Source organism: Mercenaria mercenaria, chromosome 12 (genome assembly GCF_021730395.1).
Source record: "Mercenaria mercenaria strain notata chromosome 12, MADL_Memer_1, whole genome shotgun sequence".
Lineage (NCBI taxonomy): Eukaryota > Metazoa > Mollusca > Bivalvia > Venerida > Veneridae > Mercenaria > Mercenaria mercenaria.
Genome location: NC_069372.1, coordinates 32,214,078 through 32,236,802, shown reverse-complemented (window position 1 = coordinate 32,236,802; position 22,725 = coordinate 32,214,078). Strand labels below are relative to the sequence as shown.

Genomic DNA, 22,725 nt, shown 5'->3' with positions numbered 1-22,725 from the left:
TCTAAATGAGCCTTTCATGCGGCCTATACTACAATTTTAATTTTTCACTTGCGTGTTGAAAGTTGTTGAAATTCAACTGGATATTCCAGTGTCGATTTCAGATAATTTTCTCTTTCTGGTTGGTGTAGCCATATTTTGCTTAATATCGGATCAAATCAAGTAAAATGTAAAGAGTACAGAATGGACAATTTTGTCGAAAGGGCCTTTGAAAACAGCTCACGAAAACTTACATTCGGACTCAACAGTTCACTGCATTCGACGGATTTACAAGTTTGATTACCTGTAAATACAATCCATTTCAATGACTATTTATCATCGAGAACATTCTTTATACGACATGGTAATGTTCGTCGCATTGTGGTGTATAGGCCGCAGCCAATATGCCGGAGCAGCCTATACATTGAATTTTATTTCTGAAATAGTTAAAATATACCGCTGCGGCCAATACGGTGCAGTGGCCTGTTGTTTGGAAAATACGGTACTGGCCTGAACTGTGCATGTGACTGGAACAAGCATGTATGTTGTATATTTACAGGAATCGTGTCAGTTGGCTGTTGATGTTCTGGGTTATTTGTTAAAGCTGGTTATATTGATTGGTATCATAATCCTTTTTTTTGGTATACCATATTCCTATCTTGCTTTGGATTTATATGGTGGGACCATGCTGTCTTCTGGTTCAGGTAATTAACTTATTACTATTTACAGTCCAAGGTTATTTCCTCAATGAAATTTCCTATCAACACTAAAGACGGCCATTTTGGTTTACATATACAGTGGAGCTTCTGAAAACCGGACCTTCTAAAAACCAGAAACCTTTGAAAACCGCACAAACTCAAAACTCCCATTTTTTTGTTCTTATTTCTACATATTTTTAACTTCTGAAAACCGAAACTTCCAAATTCTGAAAATAGGACAATGTTTGAAGGACTGTTTATATTTTAACACTTAAGTTGACTTCCGAAAAGCGAACAGCAAAATATTTGCCGTATTAAAAGTGTCACTTGTCTTTAACATGTTAATCCAAAAACACCCGTTGCAAGTTGTCAACATGTTCTTTTGTTAATCTTTTAGCGGCATGCGTTTATTTTGACACGTGTTATAATCACAATGATCATTTGATGCAAAAGTAAAGAAATAATCAGCGATCACTTTAATTTGTTTTCAGTTTATGAAAAAGTGATGAATTAAATATCTTACATGTGGAAAACATTCTTAATGTTTGAATGAAAGAAAGATCGGTGTTTTAATTGATTTAGTTACATCAATTAAACTTTGCATTATCAACATCAATTAAATATTGACAAACTCGAGACTTAAAAAATTGTAAAATTTAAGTAGAAAATGTTTGAGTAAATGCTAGATATCTATTTTTTAATATACAAAAATGGAAAGAATCGTGTTTTACATCATCAGCTTATTGTTGCTTTGCACATGTACATTACATGCACATTGATAAATTACTTTACACAAACATGTACAATTATAAAGGATAATAATCCAATCTTCTGAATTCTGGAAACTTCCAAATACCCAACTTTTAGGCTGGTCCGGAGGTTGTTCAGTTTTCGGAAGTAACACTGTATCACATTGTTGTATGAGATATCTGAACTAACTGGATGCTGCCAAGGATTGACACTACAGGGGAACAAGGGGCCTCTGTCGCCATGTGACTGACATGGAATCACTGGCCTGTCATAGATGTTTATTTAAACCTTGCTTAGAGCATAGAATTTTTAGCTTAACTAAACAAAGCATGGAGAGCTGTCCAACTTTGGGGCACTCACTCTATCTCAGTTATTATGAAATGGAATTGATTCAAACTTAAAATATTTGATCCACATCATCACCCACACCATGTGACACAAGGTCTGTAATACTGGCAATATGTTATGAGATACGCCCTTGTTTTTACTTAGAATTTCAGGTTCAAGTTGTGATGCATTTTTGCTCTATCTCAGTTATAAATAAATAGATTTGATTCAAACTTAAACTAGTTGTTCCACATTATTAGTCACACGAAATGACACATGATACATCACTTTTGGAGTCATTTTCTATGAATGATGTCCCTTTTTACTCATTTAATGTTTTGATACACTTTGTCACTGTTAAACTTGTTTTTGATAATCAAAGCACTGAAAGTCTGATAAGGCAGTTTAGGGAGACATGCGCTTTTCTCAAAAGCAGCTCTAGTTATTTAATACATTTGACACAGATTATGTTATGATTTCAATATCTTCATCCACATTGGAGTCATTAAACCCTTTAAAGGTCCATTACTAAGGGAAAGTGAGTTGACAATTTTTTTCATAGCCAGTGCATAGACTTCTGCAAGACACTAAATAATGAAGATTGGCAGGTCAAAATTTACAGAAGGTCTTTGGAACTCAAAGAAATGTATGTGTATTATGTTGAAATTTCAATGAATCGACAGATTGACCCCCCAGGTCTTTTTAACTTTCTTCATACTTCATAGAAAAACAATTGTACATATACTGCGATTTATTTGGAATTTCTACATACCAACTTTCATTTTCCAATAAAATGAAATAGTTTCTGTGCTTTTTAAAAGAAATTAAAATGTTCACTTTCCTTAGTATTGGACCTTTAAAGACAGCTCCAGCTTCATCAGATATGTCCAATTTTACTCTTTGAGCATTGAAATAGTCAAGCCCGCTGTCTCCTGTGACAGCTCCTGTTCATATCAGCACTTTAGCCAGTGGTTCTGCCAGGGTGCCTGCCCATGCTTAGAGCTATGCCCAGAGGGGCACCTGGAGTCACCATCAAAAGCTTTGAAAATCAGCATAGTTATGAGCTAAGTTTTGACAGTGTGACTTCAAGCCCAGCAAAAACATGAGAGCAATGGCATATGGACCCAGTTAAAAGAAATTGATGGTGTATTTTCTTCAGAATTACTTCCCTTTTATTAGCTCACCTGAGCAATGCTTTTCTGATCGCTCGATGTCCGGCGTCTGTCTGTCTGTCGTCTGTCCGTCAACATTTAGCTTGTGTATGCGATATAGGCTGTATTTTTCAACTGATCTTCATGAAATTTGGTCAGAATGATTACCTTGATGAAATCTAGGCCGAGTTCGAAAATGGGTCATCTGGGGTCAAAAACTAGGTCACTATGTCAAATCAAAGAAAAACCTTGTGTATGCGATAGAGGCTGTATTTTTCAATTGATCTTCATGAATATTGTTCAGAATGATTGCCTTGATGAAATCTAGGCCGAGTTCGAAAATGGGTCATCTTGGGTCAAAAACTAGGTCACTAGGTCAAATCAAAGAAAAACCTTATGTATGCGATGAAGGCAAAAAATTTTCAACTGATCTTCATGAAATTTTGTCTGAGTGGTTGCCTTGATGAAATCTAGGTCATGTTCCAATATGGGTAGTCTGGGATCAAAAACTAGGTCACTAGGTCAAATCAAAGAAAAACCTTGTGTATGTGATAGAGGCTGTATTTTTCAATTGGTCTTCATGAAATTTGGTCAGAATGATTGCCTTGATAAAATCTAGGTCAGTTTTGAATATGGGGCTTCTGGGGTCAAAGAGTAGGTCACTAGGTCAAATCAAAGGAAAAGCTTTTATATGCGATAGAGGCTATATTTTCCAACTGATCTTCCTGAAATTAAGCCAGAATGATTATCTTGATGAAATCTAGGTCATATTCGAATATGGGTCATCTAAGATCAAAAAGCAGGTCACTAGGTCAAATCAAAGAAAAACTTTGTGTATGCGATAGAGGCTGTATTTTTCAACTGATCTTCATGAAATTTGGTCAGAATGATAGCCTTGATGAAATCTAGGTCAAGTTCAAATATGGGTCATCTGGGGTAAAAAAACTAGGTCACTAGATCAAATCAAAGAAAATACTTATTTATGCTCAATATTTTTGCTCCAATTTTAATGATAATTGGTCAGAATATATTTTTCCATGAAATCACTAGGTCAAACATGTTTACACTGTTATAGTGTGTTATGGTGTTTTTCTCAGGTGAGCCACCTAGGGCCATCTTGGCCCTCTTGTATGCTGAAGAATTGTGTTACAGTTTTCCCCTTATTGTTCCACCAATTTGAAAATGAAATGTTATTAAGAATTCTTCTTTTATAGCTATAGATGTTATGAGAAATCAGCAACTGTAGATTTTTATTTGCAAATTCTAATCCAAACACTATGCACTATAAAGTATTGTGTATATATAGCAAAGTATACATTATGGATAACAGGCCATTAGGTTATTAAATACTGCAGTTGAGATAGCAAGTCACCTTCCAGCAGGGGACTTTGTATTGCATGGCAATACTTCATTGTTATGGTAATAATTTTTAGCCCACAGGGTGAGCTATTAGTATAGGTGGATGGTCCGGCGTCCATCATCCTTCATCAACATTTTTACTTAAACATCTTCTTCTCTGAAACTACTGGTCAGAATTACACCAAACTTGGCCTATATAACTATATAGTTTAGTCAGTAGCATCCTGGCATAGACCTCTATCAGGTTTGTTCAAATGGTTCACCTTGATGCCTTTAAGGGGCCCCCAGTGCTAAAAATAGAAAAACCTTTAAAGAACTTCTCATAAATGACTTGATGGATCTTCATAAAACTTGGTCTGTAGCATTGTTATAAGGTCCTTTCCCAATTTTGCTCAAATAAGAGCACTTGGCCCCTTTTAGGGACCACAAGGGCTAAATATGAAAATACCTCATTAACCGCTTGATGGATCTTCATCAAACTTGGTAACATCATTAAAAGGTCCTCTCCAAAGTTTGTTCATGTGGAGGCATTTTGCAGCTAGAGCTAAAAATAGAAATACCTTTAAATGTTTTCTTCTCATGAATAGATTGATGGATCTTCATTAAACTTGGTCTGTAACATTGTAAGTCCTTTCCCAATTTTGCTCAAATAGGGGCACTTGGCCTCTTTCAGTGTCTGCAAGGGCTAAACATGAAAATACTTTTAAACAACTTTTTCTCATGAACCACTTGATGGACCTTCATCAAATTTTGCCTGTAGCATTAGTCCTCTCCAAATTTTATTCAAATGGAGGCACTTGGCATCTTTTAGGGGCAGCTATAGCTAAAACTAGGAATACATTTAAATGGCTTCTCATGAACCAGTGGATGGATCTTTATCAAACTTGTTCAGTAGCATCATTATAAGGTCCCCCTCCAAATTTTGTTCAAATGGGGGCACTTGGCCCCTTTAAGGGGTCACTAGAGCTAAAAATAAATCTTTAAGTTACTTCTTCTCATTAACCACGTGGTGGAGCTTCATCAAACTTTGTCTGTAGTATCACTTGGCCCCTTTTTGGGGCTACTAGAGCTTATAAAACAGATACCTTTTAGGTGCATCAAGGGCCATAAGCATGAAAATTCTTTTAAACAACTTCTTCTTATAAACTGTGTGATGCATCTTAATCAGACTTGGTCTGTAGCATCATTGTAAGGTCCTCTCCAAAACAATATGAATGGAGGCCACTTTTAGGGGCCACTAGAGTTAAAAATAGAAATACCTTTTAAACTACTTCTTCTCATGAACCAGTGGATGGATCTTTTTAAAACTTGGTCGGTAGCATCAATATAAGGTCTTATGCCAAATGTATTCAACTGAGGGCACTTTATCCTTTTTTTAGGAGACACCAGAACCAGAAATAGAAAATTAATTAAAGAACTTCTTGTCATTAAGTTTGTTCTGATGTTTATGCAGTTTTGGGCTGTCACAGTAAAATATAGAAAAAACTTTAAAATAACTTATTTTATTGAACTGTTCACTAAGCTTGGTCAGAAGCAAGGTCATATGGTCGAGGTCCACATCAGGTGAGCACCTTTGGCCCATTTTGTCCTGTTATTTCTATTTTAGGCCCAATGTTACTACGCTGGTACTGCCTCTATGTTCTAGTCATTTCTGTAAATGGGACAACAGAATGTTTTGTGTTTGCTATAATGAGTAAATCTCAGGTAGACAGGTATGTATCTCATTTTGATCTTGCACAGGTTTTTTCATATATTTGGTATGCATACTGATGCTAGTATTATAATATTTCAGAGGCTATATTTTTGACACATTTTGTGCATTTTTAGATATTTTGGATGTGGCTCTTCCTTAATTTGTCACCACTATGGAATGACAGCATAAAAGTGTTCAAAGTTTTTTGATTTGCAGAATGTTTCTTTTCATGTCATGTTTCTTTGGGGAGGTACTTTGGAGTTGCCTTTGTCCGTCCGTCTGAATTTGTGATTTGCATATCTCAAAAAGTGTTTGACCCAGAGTCATCAAACGTCACAGGAATTTTATTCATACTGGGAAGTTGTGCACCTGGTGTTTTAATTGGGAACCCACCCATCTGTCCATCCCTCCAAATTTGTGTTGTGCCTATCTCAAAAAATATATGGCCCAGAGTCATCAAACCTCACAGGATTATTATTCAGCATGGGAAGTTGTGCACCTTGTGTTTACATTGGATTTCAAACAGCCAGATCAGAGTTAGTAAAAAATATGAATAAAAAGAGCCTAAGTTTGTGTTGCATGTATCTCAAAATGAATTTTTTCTAGGATTTTGAGACATGACAGGAATATTATTCATCATGTGAAGTTGTACACCTGGGGTTTTGTTAGAGATATCACTCAGCGAGGCCAGAGTTATGGCCCTTGAGTTTAACAAAAAAAAAAAGGGGGGGCGAAAAAGTTTGTGTCGCACATATCTCAAAAGTATTTGACCTAGGGTCATGAAACATCATAGGAATATCATTCAGCATGTTAAGTTGTGCACCAGATTTCTATCAGTCAGACTAGAGTTATGGCCCTTGATTGTTTTTTACTATTAGGAGATTCTTATATAGCAAATGAAGTTGTGCACCTGGTGTTAAGTTTGGGATTTCACGCAACTAGATGCAATTAGACGCAATTAGACCAGAGTTAAGGTCCTTGACTTAGTCATAAATATGCATAAAGTGCTAAAAAATTCGTGCTGCATATAATTAAAAAAATATTTCACCTAGAGTCATGAAATTATGTAGGAATTTTATCCAGCATGTGAATTTATTGTCTTGAGTTTTTTTTGTTTTTTTTTTTATTTTGCTTTGCAAGATGAGAGTTATGGCCTATGAATTAGTAAAAAATAAAAGTTTGTGTCATATGTATCTAAAAATGTACTTGATGAAGTATCATAAAACATTAGAGGATTGTTTTATAGCATGTGAAGTTGTGCATTTGGTGTTCTCTTCTGATTTCACTCAGCTAGACCAGAGTTATGGTCCTTCACTTAGTAAATAATAAACAAAGTTCTTAAGGAGGTAGTTTACCTTAACATTTGTGTGTGTGCATGCCCAACCAGAAGCTAACATGAGGATTTACAACAATGTTTATAAATGTTGTATATTTATTCTTCTGAAACAAAATCATTAACCTGTGTCCGATGTGATGCTTAAAAAAATTCTGAAATAATAAATTCAGTAAAAATAAAATACAATAAAATGTGTTAAATAACTGTATTTTCCTTTTTCTTTTAATATAAAAAAACGTTGGAGGGCCATGTACTTGATAAAAAAAACGAACTCGAGATTGTAGCTGCTAAAACATTGAATAACATGGAATACAATAACTTGCTACAGTTGAGTTAATTTGAATCTACCATGGTGACACTGTATATTACCTCCTTAAAAATTTGTGTTGCATATATATATCTTGAAAAATATTTCACCTAGAGTCATGAAAGCAAGTACAATGACAGGAGTTTGGGGCACCTGTGTCCTAGTTTAGTAAAGATTTTGTTGTAATGCTTTCCAGTTTGAGCATATACCTGATGTAGCTTCTCAGTGTTCATTTCTTTTCTGTACCTCCCTTTGGAGAAGAGAGAGTATATATTATTTTGCTCAAGTTGGCCACTTGTTCTGTTGGAATAAAAGCCTATTTAACTTCTGATAAATAACTAGAGAACCCTTGGACCAACAACAGTCAAGCTTCATAGGATGATTGCCTGTCATTTCCTGTATCATTTCACCTGTATCTGTCAATTTATGTGTTATATTTAACATTGCAGCTGTGTGGAAATTTTGTTGCAAGGTTCTTTATCCATTTCTACTCTACTATCTGTCTGATATAACCTTTACAATACTACCACCTGCAAGTCCCTTTCATTATGACCTACAAAATGGCAGTTAGGCTTTTCAACCTGTTGTCCCATGTCACGTAAATGTTCACTTATTCTTTCTTTCAGACTCCTCTCGGTTTCCCCAACATATACTATTTTGTTACACTGGTTAGGTTAACTGCACGCCATTACATAACTGAAATATTGTTGAAAAACTGCATTAAACCCAAAACAAACAAAAACTATATCTTTGTTTTCACATAAATGATTTGGTTCAAATTGATGAATTTTATTTATAAAGTTGTAATTTTATGAAGGAGTTTTCTTCTTACCACTGTATTCTACATTAGGATTTTCGTTTCCAAGAAATCGGAACTCGCAGTATAAACTTTTTACCTCACCCAGGGGAGGTAACTCTAGTCAAGATGACAACGATATTCCCAAACCGGAAGTCACATTTATACAATAAATACATGTGACTAACTGAGTAAATTCAGTTTTGTTTCTTTCCCCAAAGAAAATGTTGAGGGGAGGATGGGAGGGTTATATGACAGTGGTAAGAAGAAAACTCCTTCATAAAATTACAACTTTATAAATAAAATTCATCAATTTTATTTCACTCGTTTTCTTCTTACCACTGTATTCTACATTAGGATAGATTTAAAAGCCTTACCTCTCAAGGATGGCTGGGAATTTTCTTTCTGTATTTCAGTTTCTTCAAACTTCACAGTACAAAAAAAAGAAATATGTACACACACAAAAAAAATTAATACACACTTATATATATATATAATGCACATCCAATCTATGAATGGTTGGGCACATCAGAGTTACTCTTTGTAACTGTTATTATTTATATACACATATAAACTTTGATATCATCCTGTGATAAAGTTAAAAACATTCACTGTTATTTTATTTTACTGTCTGTTCCAACTCGCAGAAACTAAAACTTTTCAAAATTCTTCCTATTTACAGCCTGACGAAAAAACATTCATATCCACATTCCTTAGATAAAACTTAGTGAAAGTTGATTCCCTTGACCAATCAGCGGAGTCAAGGATGCTCTTTACAGACGCTCCATTAAACAGTGCCCATGAAGGGCCAATAGCTCTAGTTGAGTGAGCCTTGACTTGGATTTTTTCTTCATATGCCATTTTGATTGTCTGGACAATCCAATTTGAAATAGTTTGTTTCGTAACTGGCTTATGTGGTTTAACATATGACAGAAATAACTTCACTTCATCTGTACCATCTGGAAGTTTTCGAAAAATGTCTGTTCTTTCAGATAAAAATAAAGTGTCCTTTTGGATCCAACTTCTTGTTGTCATTAAAACAAGGAACAAAAATCTTTGAACCTTGGTGAGATGGGCGATCCTGCTTGGAAAGTCCCTGTCTTAAAAATGTTATGCCTCTGCTCTGTATGTTTACATATCCTTCCCCAAGCCGGAGCGCTTGTAGGTCGGAGCACCTTCTGAACGTTGTGATACCTGTTAAAAATACACATTTAAGAGTTAAATGTTTTAAAGAAATATGTTTCAAAGGTTCAAAAGGGGGTTCTTGTAACATTCTAAGAACTTTTAGTAAATCCCATTCAGGAACAAGTCTCACTGTGGGTGGTCTCAAATTAAAAACACCCCTCAACAGCCTGATAATATCTGGGTGTTGACCAACTAAAACTTTGTCAACTGGGGGCAAAACTGAAGAAAGCATTGACCTGTAGCCACAAATAATTCTATACTGTAACCCCTTATGGAATAAATATGTAAGGAATTCTGCACAATCTGTTACAGAGGCATGATAGGGATTTTTACCCCGTTCAAGACACCAGCTATGGTACTTGTTGAACTTGCAATCATAATCTGATCTTGTGCCTTTTCTCCAAGATGCTTTGAGTAATTCTGAAGCTTTCTTTGAAAAGCCTTTGTTTCTGAAGTGACTGTCGATAATGGCCATGCCACTAGATTGAAAATTTCTGGAGATGGGTGAAATATTTCTGTTTTTGGTTGATACAGAAGATTTTCGATCAGTGGTAGTCTCCTTGGGTAATCTATGAGCTTTTGGAGGAGACTTGTGTACCACGTGCGTCTTGGCCACTGGGGCGCTATCAGAATTATTTGGCATTGATAATTTGACATGTGTTCTAGAACTTTTGGTATCAAGCATATTGGAGGATAGGCATAAGCCCAAACATGTTGCCATGGAATTGACAGTGCATCCACAGCTAAAGCTCTTTGATGGGGAGTCCCAGTGCAGAAGACCGGAAGTTTGTGGTTGTCTGGTGACGCAAATAGGTCTATCTGGGGATAGCCCCATAACTTGAAAATTTTCTGAACAATCTGATTGTTCAGAGACCATTCTGAATGTCTGATTTTCGTTCTGGACAACTGATCTGCTAGAACATTGTGACATGAGGCAAGATGAGCTGCTTTTATTGATATTTGATTTTTGAGAGCACATTGCCAAAGGTCCCAAGTTCGACTGCAAAGTGATAGGGATTTTGTCCCCCCTTGTTTGTTCAGGTACTGTACTACTGTGGTATTGTCGCAACGTACTAGTACTTTTTGATTTTTCAGGATTGGTAGAAATCTGAGAAACATGCGATATACTGCTTCCAACTCCAAATAGTTGATGTGCAGTAATTTTTCTTTCTCCGACCAATTGCCCTGATAAATCTGATTGTTGACATGACCCCCAAACCCTGTTTTCGAGGCATCTGTTGTGACTGTTACTGAGGCCGACCACTGGTGTAACGATCGGCCTTTGGCCGTGTTGGTTCTTTGTAACCACCATGTTAAATGGTTCTTTAATGTTTGTGTTAAGGGAATTTGGAAGTCCAGACTTTGGAGTGTGTATTTCCAATTTCTGAGTAGATGTAACTGAATTGGACGCATAAATAGTCTGGCATTGGGAATCAATTCTATGCAGGATGCCATTAATCCTAGTAAATGAAGGCAACTGTGTGCCGTGACCTGACCTTGTAATAGATTGTTCACTGCTTTTTCTAGATTCAGTAACCTTTCTAATGTTGGAAAGACTAGGCCTTGTTTCAGTTTGAAAAGAGCACCTATGTATGTTATTGTTTGAGTTGGAATCAAATCTGACTTTTCCAGATTTATTATGAAACCTAAGCGACATAGGGTTGTATCTAAATCTTCGATCAATTTTGTTCGAAGTTGATTCATCCCAAGCCAATCGTCCAGATAGGAAATCAGACGAATGTTTTGCATGCGCAAGTAAGCTGCTACTACTGCAGTTATTTTCGTGAATGCTCTTGGAGCTTGGCTTGGCCCAAAGCAAAGGGCTCTGAACTGATACGCTTTCCCCTTTACACAAAAACGAAGGAATTTGCGGTGTGTCGGATGGACTGGTATGTGAAAATATGCGTCTTTCAGATCGACTGAAAACGTCCAGTCTGCTACTTTCACTGTATTCAAGAGACTTACAATACTGTCCATTTTGAAGTGCTGCTTTAGCATATACTTGTTCAGAGGTCGAAGGTTTATCACTGGTCTGAGATCTCCTGTTTTCTTTGGAACCAGGAAAAGTGTACTGTAAAAACCTTGATGTTGTTCCATAAAAGGGACAGGTTCTATTGCATTTTTTTCTAATAAACTTTGAATTTCTTTTTCTAAAATAGGAAAAAGTTGAACATTTACACGAGTTTCTCTCAGACCAGTTTCTATTGGTGTCTGAACAAAATCGAATTTTAGACCGTTTTGAATTGTTGACAACACCCATCTGTCGTCTGTTATTTTTTCCCATTTTATGAAAAATTTTAGGCGACCTCCAACAGGTATATGCTCTTTGCAAGCTAGAATCTTGCTGTCAGGAGCAATTCGGAATTTTGAAATCATTGTGAAAACTTACCATAGGCTTTCCAGTAAGTGTAGCTGAACGTCGTCCTGATGAGAACGAAGTCTTTGGTATTCTGGAAAAATTTGAGCTTCTAGGTTTATATTCAGATTCCAGACGTGGTCTTTTAACATACTCTCTTGGAGGTAAAGTGTTGCCTTTCCTCTTGTACTGGTTTGAGTAGCCGCTGTAACGAGAGCTAATATTTGGTAAAACATCAGATAATTGTTTAGAAACTTCTTGTTTGCTCTTCAGTTTTTGATCAAACTCTGAACCAAATATACCATCACTTGCAAGAGGTAGAGACATAACAGTAGATGCGTAGTCTTTGTATTCACTAAGTCCTGTGTCATATAGGGCAGACTTTCTTCTTATAAGGTGGTGGAGAGCCCCTGATCTCCCAATTTGGTCAAGCGTTTTTGATGTGATAGCAAATAAATCACGTACATTTTGAACAGCACTGTCCACATTAGGATTTTTTTGAGAAAGTGTATCCAAAAGACTACCTAAGGCTTGTTGAGCGTAACAAGTAGTAATAAGCGCCATTCTTGAAGCAAGCTGACCTTGGAAAGCTAGTTTTTCTAAGGATTTCATATTTCTACCAAATAAAGACGGAGCATTCCCAAAAGCTGCCCTATGTCCATATCTCTTTGTCAATAGCACTTCTATTGTATTTTCAAGAGTAGGTACCTTGAACCAGTCTTCACACGATTCATGAATAGGAAATGACTGTTTGTAACTGTCCCGATAACAAGACATTTTAGATGGATCTGCTGAACGCCAAGATTGTTTCAAAATGTCAATTTAATTCTTTTCTAAAACAAGACCAGCCTGCGATTTTGGTTTAGCAACTAAGGCATCATGTCCAAATTTTTTCCCTAAGTATCTGGCTGTTCTAAAACTTCTGGAGATTTATGTTTGCCTGTATTATTTTGATATCTGCTAAATCTCTCAATTTCACCTTCTTCAGGCGAGTCGGACAACCCTGATTGGGAATGGCTAACCTTAGAGCTATTTTCTGACAAAATAGAACGATGTGGCGAGACAGACCTGCTAAATGACCCATCATGTAACATTTGTCTCATTTCATTATTGCCAGGTTGCAAACTCAACTCGTCAAAATCTCTGATTTGATACTGTTCATTTAAATCATTGTGCAAAGAAATTCTACCCGAAGTAGAATTGTTATTTTGATCTGTAGGGATTTGAGACTGTATTTTCTCAAATGTAGACAATAAAGTTGAAATCTTACCGTCCAGCTCGGCATACTGTGATTCACTTTTTTCAAATCTTGCTGAAATTTTGTTTTCTAAAGCCTCCACCAAAAGTGAGGCATCCGAGGTCGAGGATTTTACTGTACCCTCATGTGTATTTGATGATGAAGCTTTCGAGGTTTTTACTGTACCCTCATGCTGTGTATTTGATGATGAAGCTTTCACACTACCTTCAGGCTGTTTATTTGAAGATTTCTTTCGTCCTTTCCCAGTGGAAGACGATTTTATAGAACGGATCGATGCATTATCATCATCCGCTAACTTCTGTTTCACTTCTTTTTCTGCCATAATTGCAGAAAATACAAACAGACTGAGTCACTTGAAAATGTTTAATGGCTAACAAAGTCCACAAAATTTTACCACACAGTCAAAAAATTTAACAAGAAAACACATCTGTTCCGATCTATCGCAGAAACAAAACTGAATTTACTCAGTTAGTCACATGTATTTATTGTATAAATGTGACTTCCGGTTTGGGAATATCGTTGTCATCTTGACTAGAGTTACCTCCCCTGGGTGAGGTAAAAAGTTTATACTGCGAGTTCCGATTTCTTGGAAACGAAAATCCTAATGTAGAATACAGTGGTAAGAAGAAAACGAGTGAAAAAAAATTTAGAATACTTGTTCCTCATCATTGTTCTCTTCATAATACACAAGGTACATAAATCTTGCAGTTATTTCATGAATTATGTTCCTTTTTACTCAGTTTAACTGTTATACTTTTTCACTATATCTCTGTTGTTAATAAACTGATTCAATTCAGACATAAAACGATTGTTCTGCATCATCTCCTACATCAAATAACACAAGGTCCATAACTCAGGTGCCAGTATTTTTAGCTCACCTGTCACAAAGTGACAAGGTGAGCTTTTGTGATCACGCAGCGTCCGTCGACTGTGCGTCCGTCCGTTAGTCCGTCTGTAAACTTTTGCTTGTGACCACTCTAGAGGACACAATTGTCATGGGGTCTTTGTGAAAATTAGTCAGAATGTTAACCTTGATGATATCTAGGTCAAGTTCGAAACTGGGTCACGTGCGGTCAAAAACTAGGTCAGTAGGTCTAAAAATAGGAAAACCTTGTAACCTCTCTAGAGGCCATACTTTTGAATGGATCTTCATGAAAATTGGTCTGAATGTTCATAATGATATCTAGGTCAAGTTTGAAACTGGGTCACATGCCTTCAATAACTAGGTCAGTAGGCAAATGATAAAAAAACCTTGTGACCTCTCTAGAGGCCGTATTTTTCATGGGATCTGTATGAAAGTTGGTCTGAATGTTCATCTTGGTGATATCCAGGTCAAGTTCAAGCTGGGTCAACTGTGGTCAAAAACTAGGTCAGTATGTCTAAAAACAGAAAAACCTTGTGACCTCTCTAGAGGCCATACTTTCGAATGGATCTTCATGAAAATTGGTCAGAATGTTCACCTTGATGATATCTAGGTCAAGTTTGAAACTGGGTCACGTGCTGTCAATAACTAGGTCAGTAGGTCAAATAATAAAAAACCTTATGACCTCACTTGAGGCCATATTTTTCAATGGATCTTCATGAAAATTGGTTAGAATTTTTATCTTGATGATATCTAGTTCAGGTTCAAAACAGGGTCACATGAGCTCAAGAACTAGGACACTATGTCAAATAATAGAAAAAACAACGTCATACTCAGTTCAAAACTGGGTCATGTGGGGACAGGTGAGCGATTCAGGACCATCATGGTCCTCTTGTATTATTTATGCCCTCTTATTTTTTGGCCCACCATCATCAGATCATCAGGCTATTCAAATCACTCTGCGCCTGTGGTCCTTCCATCTGTTATGGCATCTCCTCAGAAACTATTGGGGGGATTTTGACCAAACTTTGTCAGAATGATGTAATGGTACCCTAGTTGTGTTCCCCTTAAAATCAGACTGGTTCAACAATTTTTGAGTGAGTTATGGCCCTTTGTTTATTTTGATTTCTAGTATAATTTTATATCCAGTGGCCCTCCAAGTAGTTAATTGGGGTTTTTTATGGCTTTTTTTATGGCCTTACCTGTAGAAGGGTCATAAAGTCTGCAGACACTAATGAGATAATGATTCAAGTTGTTTATTATTTTCCTATTACACCTCAGCAGTGGATGGACTACCCTAGTAGATTGATGATTAATTTGTTTAGTACTCAAATTTCTGGGTTTAATTATTAGTTATAATATAAGTAATTATATGTGCATTTTTTGTTTCCATAATAAGAAACAAATAATAATTGCATATAACTTATTAATGGTCTCATCTCTCTTGTTTAGGGTCAAGGTCACTTATTTTGATCTAGTGACCTACTTTTTATGCCCCCGAAGAGAGGCCTATAGTTTTTGAACCGTCTGTCAGTCTGTCGGTCTGTCCGCAATTTTCGTGTCCGGTCCATATCTTTGTCATCGATGGATGGATTTTCAAATAACTTGGCATGAAATTGTACCACAGTAAGACGACGTGTCGCACGAAAGACCCAGGTCCGTAGCTCAAAGGTCAAGGTCACACTTAGACGTTAAAGGTCATTTTTCATGATAGTTGGGCGTGTCCGGTCCATATCTTTGTCATCCATGGATGGATTTTCAAATAACTTGGCATGAATGTGTACCACAGTAAGACGACATGTCGCGCGCAAGACCCAGATCCGTAGCTCAAAGGTCAAGGTCACACTTAGACGTTAAAGGTCATTTTTCATGATATTGCATTCGTGTCCGGTCCATATCTTTGTTATCCATGGATGGATTTTCAAATAACTTGGCATGAATGTGTACCACAGTAAGACGACGTGTCGCACGCAAGACCCAGGTCCGTAGGTCAAAGGTCCTAAACTCTAACATCGGCCATAACTATTCATTCAAAGTGCCATCGGGGGCATGTGTCATCCTATGGAGACAGCTCTTGTTTGTTTTTAACCTACACCATTCAAATTTGACCAAATGTATAGTTTTGAGTGGCTAGATGAACCTTGACATGAGTTGACCTTGATCTTGACCTAGTGACCTACTTTCACATTTCTCAAGCTACAGGCTTCAAATTTGGACCAAATGCATAGTTTTATGTTCTGAATTGAAATTTGACCTTGATTTTTACCTAGTACCTACTTTCACATTTCTCAAGCTTTTGAAGTACATGCATAGTATTGTGTACCGAAATAAACTTCGACCTTGACATAGACCTAGTGACCTACCTTCACAGTTTTGAAGGTACAGTCTTCAAATTTGGACCACATGCTTAGGTTTGTGTACCGAAATAAACTTTGACCTTGACATTGACCTTGTGACCCACTTTCACATTTTTGAAGGTACAGGCTTCAAATTTTCACCACATGCATAGTTTTGTGTTCCGAAATGAAATTTGACCTTGATTTTGACCTAGTGACCTACTTTCACATTTCTCAACCTACAGGCTTCAAATTTGGACCAAATGCATAGTTTTATGTTCTGAATTGAAATTTGACCTTGATTTTTACTTAGGACCTACTTTCACATTTCTCAAGCTACAGCCTTCAGATTTGAAGCGCATGCATAGTTTTGTGTACCGAAATGAACTTTGACCTTGAAATTGAACTAGTGACCTAATTTCACATTTCTCAAGCTACAGCTTTCAAATTTTGACCACATGCATGGACCACATGCACACTTTTGTGTACGGAAATGAACTTTGACCTTGATTTTGACCTAGTGACATATTTGTGCCCCCCAAGGACTGTGATGACCTGGATTCTGACAAAGTTACCTACTTTTAGGATTTTGAGCTAATCTTGTATTTGGAACATTCAAAAATGGCTCAATGGTGGGCGCCAAGATCACTCTGTGATCTCTTGTCTTAGAATTTCAGGTTAAAGGTATGATGCTTTTTTTATTAGCTCATCTGTGACATACTGACAAGGTGAGCTTTTGGGGTCACTCTTTGTCTGTCGTTTTACAATTACTTGTGAACTCATTAAGAGACCACATTTTGCAGTTGATTTTAATCAAACTTGCACACTACTTGTATTGGCATAATATCTCGGTTCCTTTCAAAAACTGGCCAGATCCCATCATGGGTGAGGGTTCCAGATTTATGGCCCCTAAAAGGGCAAAAATTTTCTAATTTGGCTTGTGAACACGATAGAGACCACGTTTTGAAATCAGTTTTAATCAAACTTGCCCACAGCTTGAATTGGCATGTCTTGGTTCTTTTTGAAGACTGGCCAGATCCCATCATGAGTTCCAGAGTTATGACCCCCTTAAAGTGCCAAAATTTGCTATTTTGGCTTTTGTAGCCATATAGAGACTTCATTTATGGTTTGAATTGATACAAACTTGCAAAATATCTTTAGCAACAAGAGATCTTGGATTCAGTGATGAATCCGTCAGATCCAATCGTATGTTCCGGAGTTACAGCCCCTGATTGACCCCTGAAAGAGCCAAAATTTGTTAACTTTTACCTTGTGAACATGATAGAAGTGACATTTTACATTTGATTTTAACCACACTTACACACAATTTAAGTCACAATAAGATCTTGGTTCCTTTTGAAAACAGGCTAGATTCCATCATGGGTTCTAGAGTTACTGCCCCTGAAGGGGTAAAATTTTCTATTTTAGCCCTTTCAGCCATATAGAGCTTTCATTTATCCTTTGATTTGATACAAACTTGTACAGAATGTTTCTCTTGATGATATTTAGGCCAAGTTCGAAACTGGGACATGTGGGGTCAAAAACTAGTCACCAGGTCAAATCAAAGGAAAAGCTTGTTAACACCATAGAGGCCAACATTTATGACCCTGTCTTCATGAAACTTGGTCAGAATGTTTATCTTGATGATTCCTATGCCAAATTCGAAACTGGGTCATGTGGGGTCAAAAACTAGGTCACCCGCTCAGATCACAGGAAAAGCTTGTTAACAACCTAGAGGCCACATTTATGACCCTATCTTCATGAAACTTGGTCAGAACGTTTATCTTGATGATTCCTAGGTCAAGTTTGAAACTGGGCCATGTGCGGTCAAAATCTAAATCAAAGGAAAAGCTTGCTAAAACACTGTAGAGGCCACATTTATTACCCTATCATGAAACTTGGTCAAAATGTTTATCTTGATGATTCTAAGGCCAAGTTTAACGGGTGATCGATATAGGGTCATCATGACCCTCTTGTTTATCTGTTATTACTTGATTGATTTTATTCAAACTTAAAATAGTTGTTACACATAATTGGCTACATGATATGACACATGGTGCATCACTCATGCAGAAATATTCCATGAATTATGTCCCTTTTATACTTAATTAAAGTTTTTATTCACTTTCACCCTATCTCTTAGTTACTAAATACATTTACTCAGACTTAAACTATTGTACCATGTAGTCATACACATTTTAGTCATTCAACATTCTTGTGATAGCTCCAGCTTCCTCATACTGATGGAGAGAGTATCTTTTTAGGAATTCTTCCTCGAAGTGGTGCATGAAAGTATTTCGCAGCTCCGAACATTTGGTACCATTGTAACCTTTACATAGTCAGAAGCATTCCTTGATTGGCCTTTTTTAACACTGGACTGCTGTTATGAGCCTTAATGTATGTTTGAAACTCTCGTCCAGATTTCAGTATAGTAACTTCTGTGCAGAAATGTACCTTAGGTTAATTTCTATCAAGTGTGGCTGTTCTGATTAGTAAAAACAGTTGCCGGGTTGAAGTGTGCTTATATAAAGGGTGCACTTTGTAAAACATTTAGTCTGGAATTGTTTCATTTCAGAATAATTTCACACAATTGCTCCTCAGGTGATTTCTACTGAAGTAGTTAATTCATATTTATTTGAGAGTATAGTTATATTCAAATGAACATTTTGTTAACCTTGGCCTACATGTCTCTGTTATTTGCAATAGGAGTATTAAAATACTTAATGTTTATAAAAGTGACTATTGTGGTATGCATGTTTCAGATATATATTGATATATAAATATTAAAATATTTCAGATATAATCGAAAGATGGTAGTATTTTCTGTGATATTTCTTCTCTCCTCACTGATATTGACTGCACATCTAGGAAGTGTAGGGTTTATTCTCGCCAACTGTCTCAACATGGCTGCAAGGATCCTACACAGGTAACATTTGTAAGTTAGTGCTGCACGTTTGTCAGCAGGAAGTCGTGGAATAACATATTTATCCAGAAAATATTAGATAAAGCCTGGGCCTGGTATAGGGGAAGGAATGTCAAAATATAAAATAATTAAAGAGATGGAATGAGGAGAGGAAATCAAAAGGAGAGGAAATAAGGAGACAAAGAAGAGTGGAAATACAAAGAAAGATTATGTATATTTTAAATAAGTGGTTGCAGTAAAGTTATAATTTGTTAACATTTTCAAGAAAACAATGCTAACATATGCTTAAATGTTTGTAAAATCAGTAAGTGCTTAATTGCATTATTTCTTTAAAATAATTAAAACTTTAAAATTTTATTTAAAAATTGGTCTTTTGGAAAAAATGTAATTTGAGTAGTTATTATGAACAAAGCGGTCCTTCAACAATAGTATATCTATCATAACTTTGGTACCTTCCTTATGCGGAAGGAATATCAGAATTTTCAATGGAGTAGATGATAGAATATAAACATTAACATTCGTTTTTCAGTGTAACATGTATTTAGGTAATTTTATATATTTTCAGTGTATATTACATACATGAGTATTACAAGGACAGCCAGTATAAACCATTACAGAATATATGTCCATCTCCATATGTGATTGGTGGTCTGATATTGTCCTTGTGTTTTACAAGTCTATCTGAGGTAATTTTTATATATCTCAATCAGGGAATGTTTTATACTGTCTGCTCTATCAGGTAATATAGGGTATCCTCCCTGCTTGCCAGATTTACCTTTATCCATCTGTCAGTTGCTTCTATCTCAAAAAGTATTTGAGCTAGTTGTGAGACTATTACAATGTTATATTCGGCATGTGAAGTTGTGCACTAGGATTTGTTTGTGATTACACCCAGTATAAGCAGAGTTATGGCCCATGACAAAGTCAAAAATGAACACGAAGAGCCTAAACATTTGTGTTGCAAGTGGTTAAAAATGTATTTGACATTAAGTTATGAATTTTTAGCTCACCTGTCACGCAGTAACAAGGTGAGCTTTAGTGAACTCAATAGAGACCACATTTTTGCAATCGATTTTAATCAAACTTGCACAAAACTTGTATTGGTATAATATATCGGTTCCTGGCAAGATCCCATCATGAGTTCCAGAGTTATGGCCCCTTAAAGTGCCAAAATTTGCTATTTTGGCTTTTGCAGCCATAGAGACTTCATTTGTGGTTTGATTTGATATAAATTTGCAAAATATCTTAAACAACAATAGATCTTGGATTCCATGATAAATCTGTCAGATCCAATCATAGGTTCCAGAGTTACGGCCCCTGATTGTCCCCTGAAAGAGCCAAAATTTGTTAATTTTTACCTTGTGAACATGACAGAAGTGACATTTTACATTTGATTTTAACCATACTTACACACAACTTAAGTCAAATTAAGATCTCAGTTCCTTTCTAAAACCGGCTAGATTCCCTCATGGGTGCTAGAGTTACTGCCTCTGAAATGGACAGAATTTTATATTTTGTCCTTCCAGCCATATAGGGGTTTATGCTTTGATTTGATACAAACTTGCACAGAATATTTATCTTGACGATCTCTAAGCCAAATTCGAAACTGGGTCATGTGGGGTCAAAAGCTAAGTCACCAGGTCAAATGAAAGGAAAAGCTTGTTAACACTCTAGAGGCCACATATAAGATCCTATCTTCATGAAACTTGGTCAGAATGTTTTTCTTGATGATTCCTATGCCAAGTTTAAAACTGGGTCATATGGGATCAAAAACTGGGTCAAATCGAAGGAAAAGCTTATACACTCTTGAGGCCACATTTATGACCCTATCTTCATGAAGCTTAGTAGGAATGTTTATCTTGATGATTCCTAGGGCTAGTTGGAAATTGGGTCATGTGGGGTCAAAAACTAGGTCACCACTCTTAATCAAAAGAAAAGCTTGTTAACACTGTAGAGGCCACATTTATGACCCTATCTTCATGAAACTTGGTCAGAATGATTCTAAGGCCTAGTTCAACAGGTGAGTGATATAGGGTCATCATAACCCTCTTGTTTTAAACTTATCTTTTGAAAAGTTTGACATTGATAAATTTTTTGACATTTGAATAGCATAATTTTTAATCATCTTGCTAATAGTCAATATATCTTCTTTCAGATGCAGTTTTGCTGTGACAGAGGATACTTGTTCAGACTGCTACATATCTGTATAGGTGGAGCATGTTTGTGTTTAACCTTGACTATTATCTATTTAAAAGAAACTGCTGTTGTCACATTTGTAAAAGACCAATACAAATACAGACATTAACATTGAAAGCTCCATGAAAAATGTGGTTATAATGTACTGTACTGATATGTTGTATTCTTGTTGCATTTAAGGGAATTAGGTCATTTGTGATATGTCTAAAAGACACAAAGGTATAGGCACAGACTGTACATTTACAGTTTTGCTTTAATATGCTTAATATCTAAACATGGATTTAATGGTATTGAAGTTTAATAAAGAATATGAAATGTGTTTTATATTTTGAATATTATTCATTATATTTTATACTTAACTTTTTAGAAGTATAGGATTAATGCTACAGCTGCAAAAGTTAATGCACAGACAAGTTCAGAGGTAGATCAAATTTGTCACGCCCCATTGGTCTTGCCATAAACGCAAAATTCCTTTTAAAAAATGATGTTTATTTATGGTGGCACATTTAGGACATTCCGTTATGTCGTGTTGGCATGTGCATAGTTAATGTAGTACATTTTGTTTTGTCGTCCTGGCACACGTACCAACATGCAATCACAGATCTTTGAAAGTTTCTTGTGTTGTTTTGGCGCACGCTGCAATGTCACAAAATGAAATTGACAATGTGACATAACAAAACATAGAACTTGACAGAATGAAACATTTTATTTCGTGCTGGAGAGGGTGTAATTGATAAAAGTTTCCTGCTGGCATGTTGATGTGATGCCAAGACAAAATGAAATGTTTCATAGTTTCCCACATGCCAGGATGAAACTACAAAATATGCTATATAGTCATGCATACATCAACCTGACATAACAAAAGATTATATTTAGTCTTGGTGCACGCGCCAACATATCATAATGATATCTTTGTTAATGGCGCACATGTCAGTGTGAAATAGAAATGTTTTCTATTACATTCTGTGCTTCATTATGTCGCATAGGTTCATTTTATTGTGTTGGCCTGTACGCAAAAACAACATACAAAACTTTCAAAATTTCTTTAAGGCACGAGTGCAAGGAAAATGCAACGGAAGGTGGTACAAAAAGCCATGAGCATGCCAATGCAACATTACAAAATGTCATTAATCAGCCACCTTATTTATAACTCCTTGATTCATGTAAAAATAATATGTTAGAAGGATCAAGAAAATAAAAAATTATCTATTTTTGA

The 22,725-nt window shown here is 36.2% G+C and overlaps 2 protein-coding genes across 3 annotated transcripts in view; one reads left to right on the top strand and one right to left on the bottom strand.

The window, feature by feature from the left end:
* The window catches only part of LOC123535442 (protein RFT1 homolog), a 54,612-nt gene extending 32,784 nt beyond the window's left edge, over nucleotides 1–21,828 (top strand). For both annotated transcript variants that reach the window (XM_053519563.1, XM_045318103.2), the window contains exons 10-14: nucleotides 536–680; nucleotides 5,868–5,973; nucleotides 19,188–19,316; nucleotides 19,879–19,999; nucleotides 21,469–21,828. In XM_053519563.1, the coding sequence (XP_053375538.1) occupies nucleotides 536–680; nucleotides 5,868–5,973; nucleotides 19,188–19,316; nucleotides 19,879–19,999; nucleotides 21,469–21,618 (651 nt within the window). In that variant the 3' untranslated portion in view covers nucleotides 21,619–21,828. The remainder of the gene's footprint in view (nucleotides 1–535; nucleotides 681–5,867; nucleotides 5,974–19,187; nucleotides 19,317–19,878; nucleotides 20,000–21,468) is intronic.
* Nucleotides 9,445–15,718, bottom strand: LOC123535441 (uncharacterized). Its single transcript, XM_045318101.2, has 2 exons — nucleotides 11,968–15,718; nucleotides 9,445–9,587 (listed from the first exon to the last, which is right to left on the bottom strand). The coding sequence occupies exons 1-2, from the start codon at nucleotides 12,709–12,711 to the stop codon at nucleotides 9,525–9,527; spliced, it is 807 nt and encodes a 268-aa protein (XP_045174036.1). The 5' UTR covers nucleotides 12,712–15,718; the 3' UTR covers nucleotides 9,445–9,524.
* Nucleotides 21,829–22,725: the final 897 nt, after the last annotated feature.

What these genes read in the sequence shown, in the direction of transcription:
- LOC123535441 (XM_045318101.2), bottom strand. Translation starts at nt 12,711, where the DNA reads ATGTCTTGTTATCGGGACAGTTACAAACAGTCATTTCCTATTCATGAA. An exon ending in CACTTACTGGAAAGCCTATG is followed by an intron (nt 9,588 to 11,967) that starts GTAAGTTTTCAC and finishes TATTTTTAACAG; the next exon opens with GTATCACAACGTTCAGAAGG.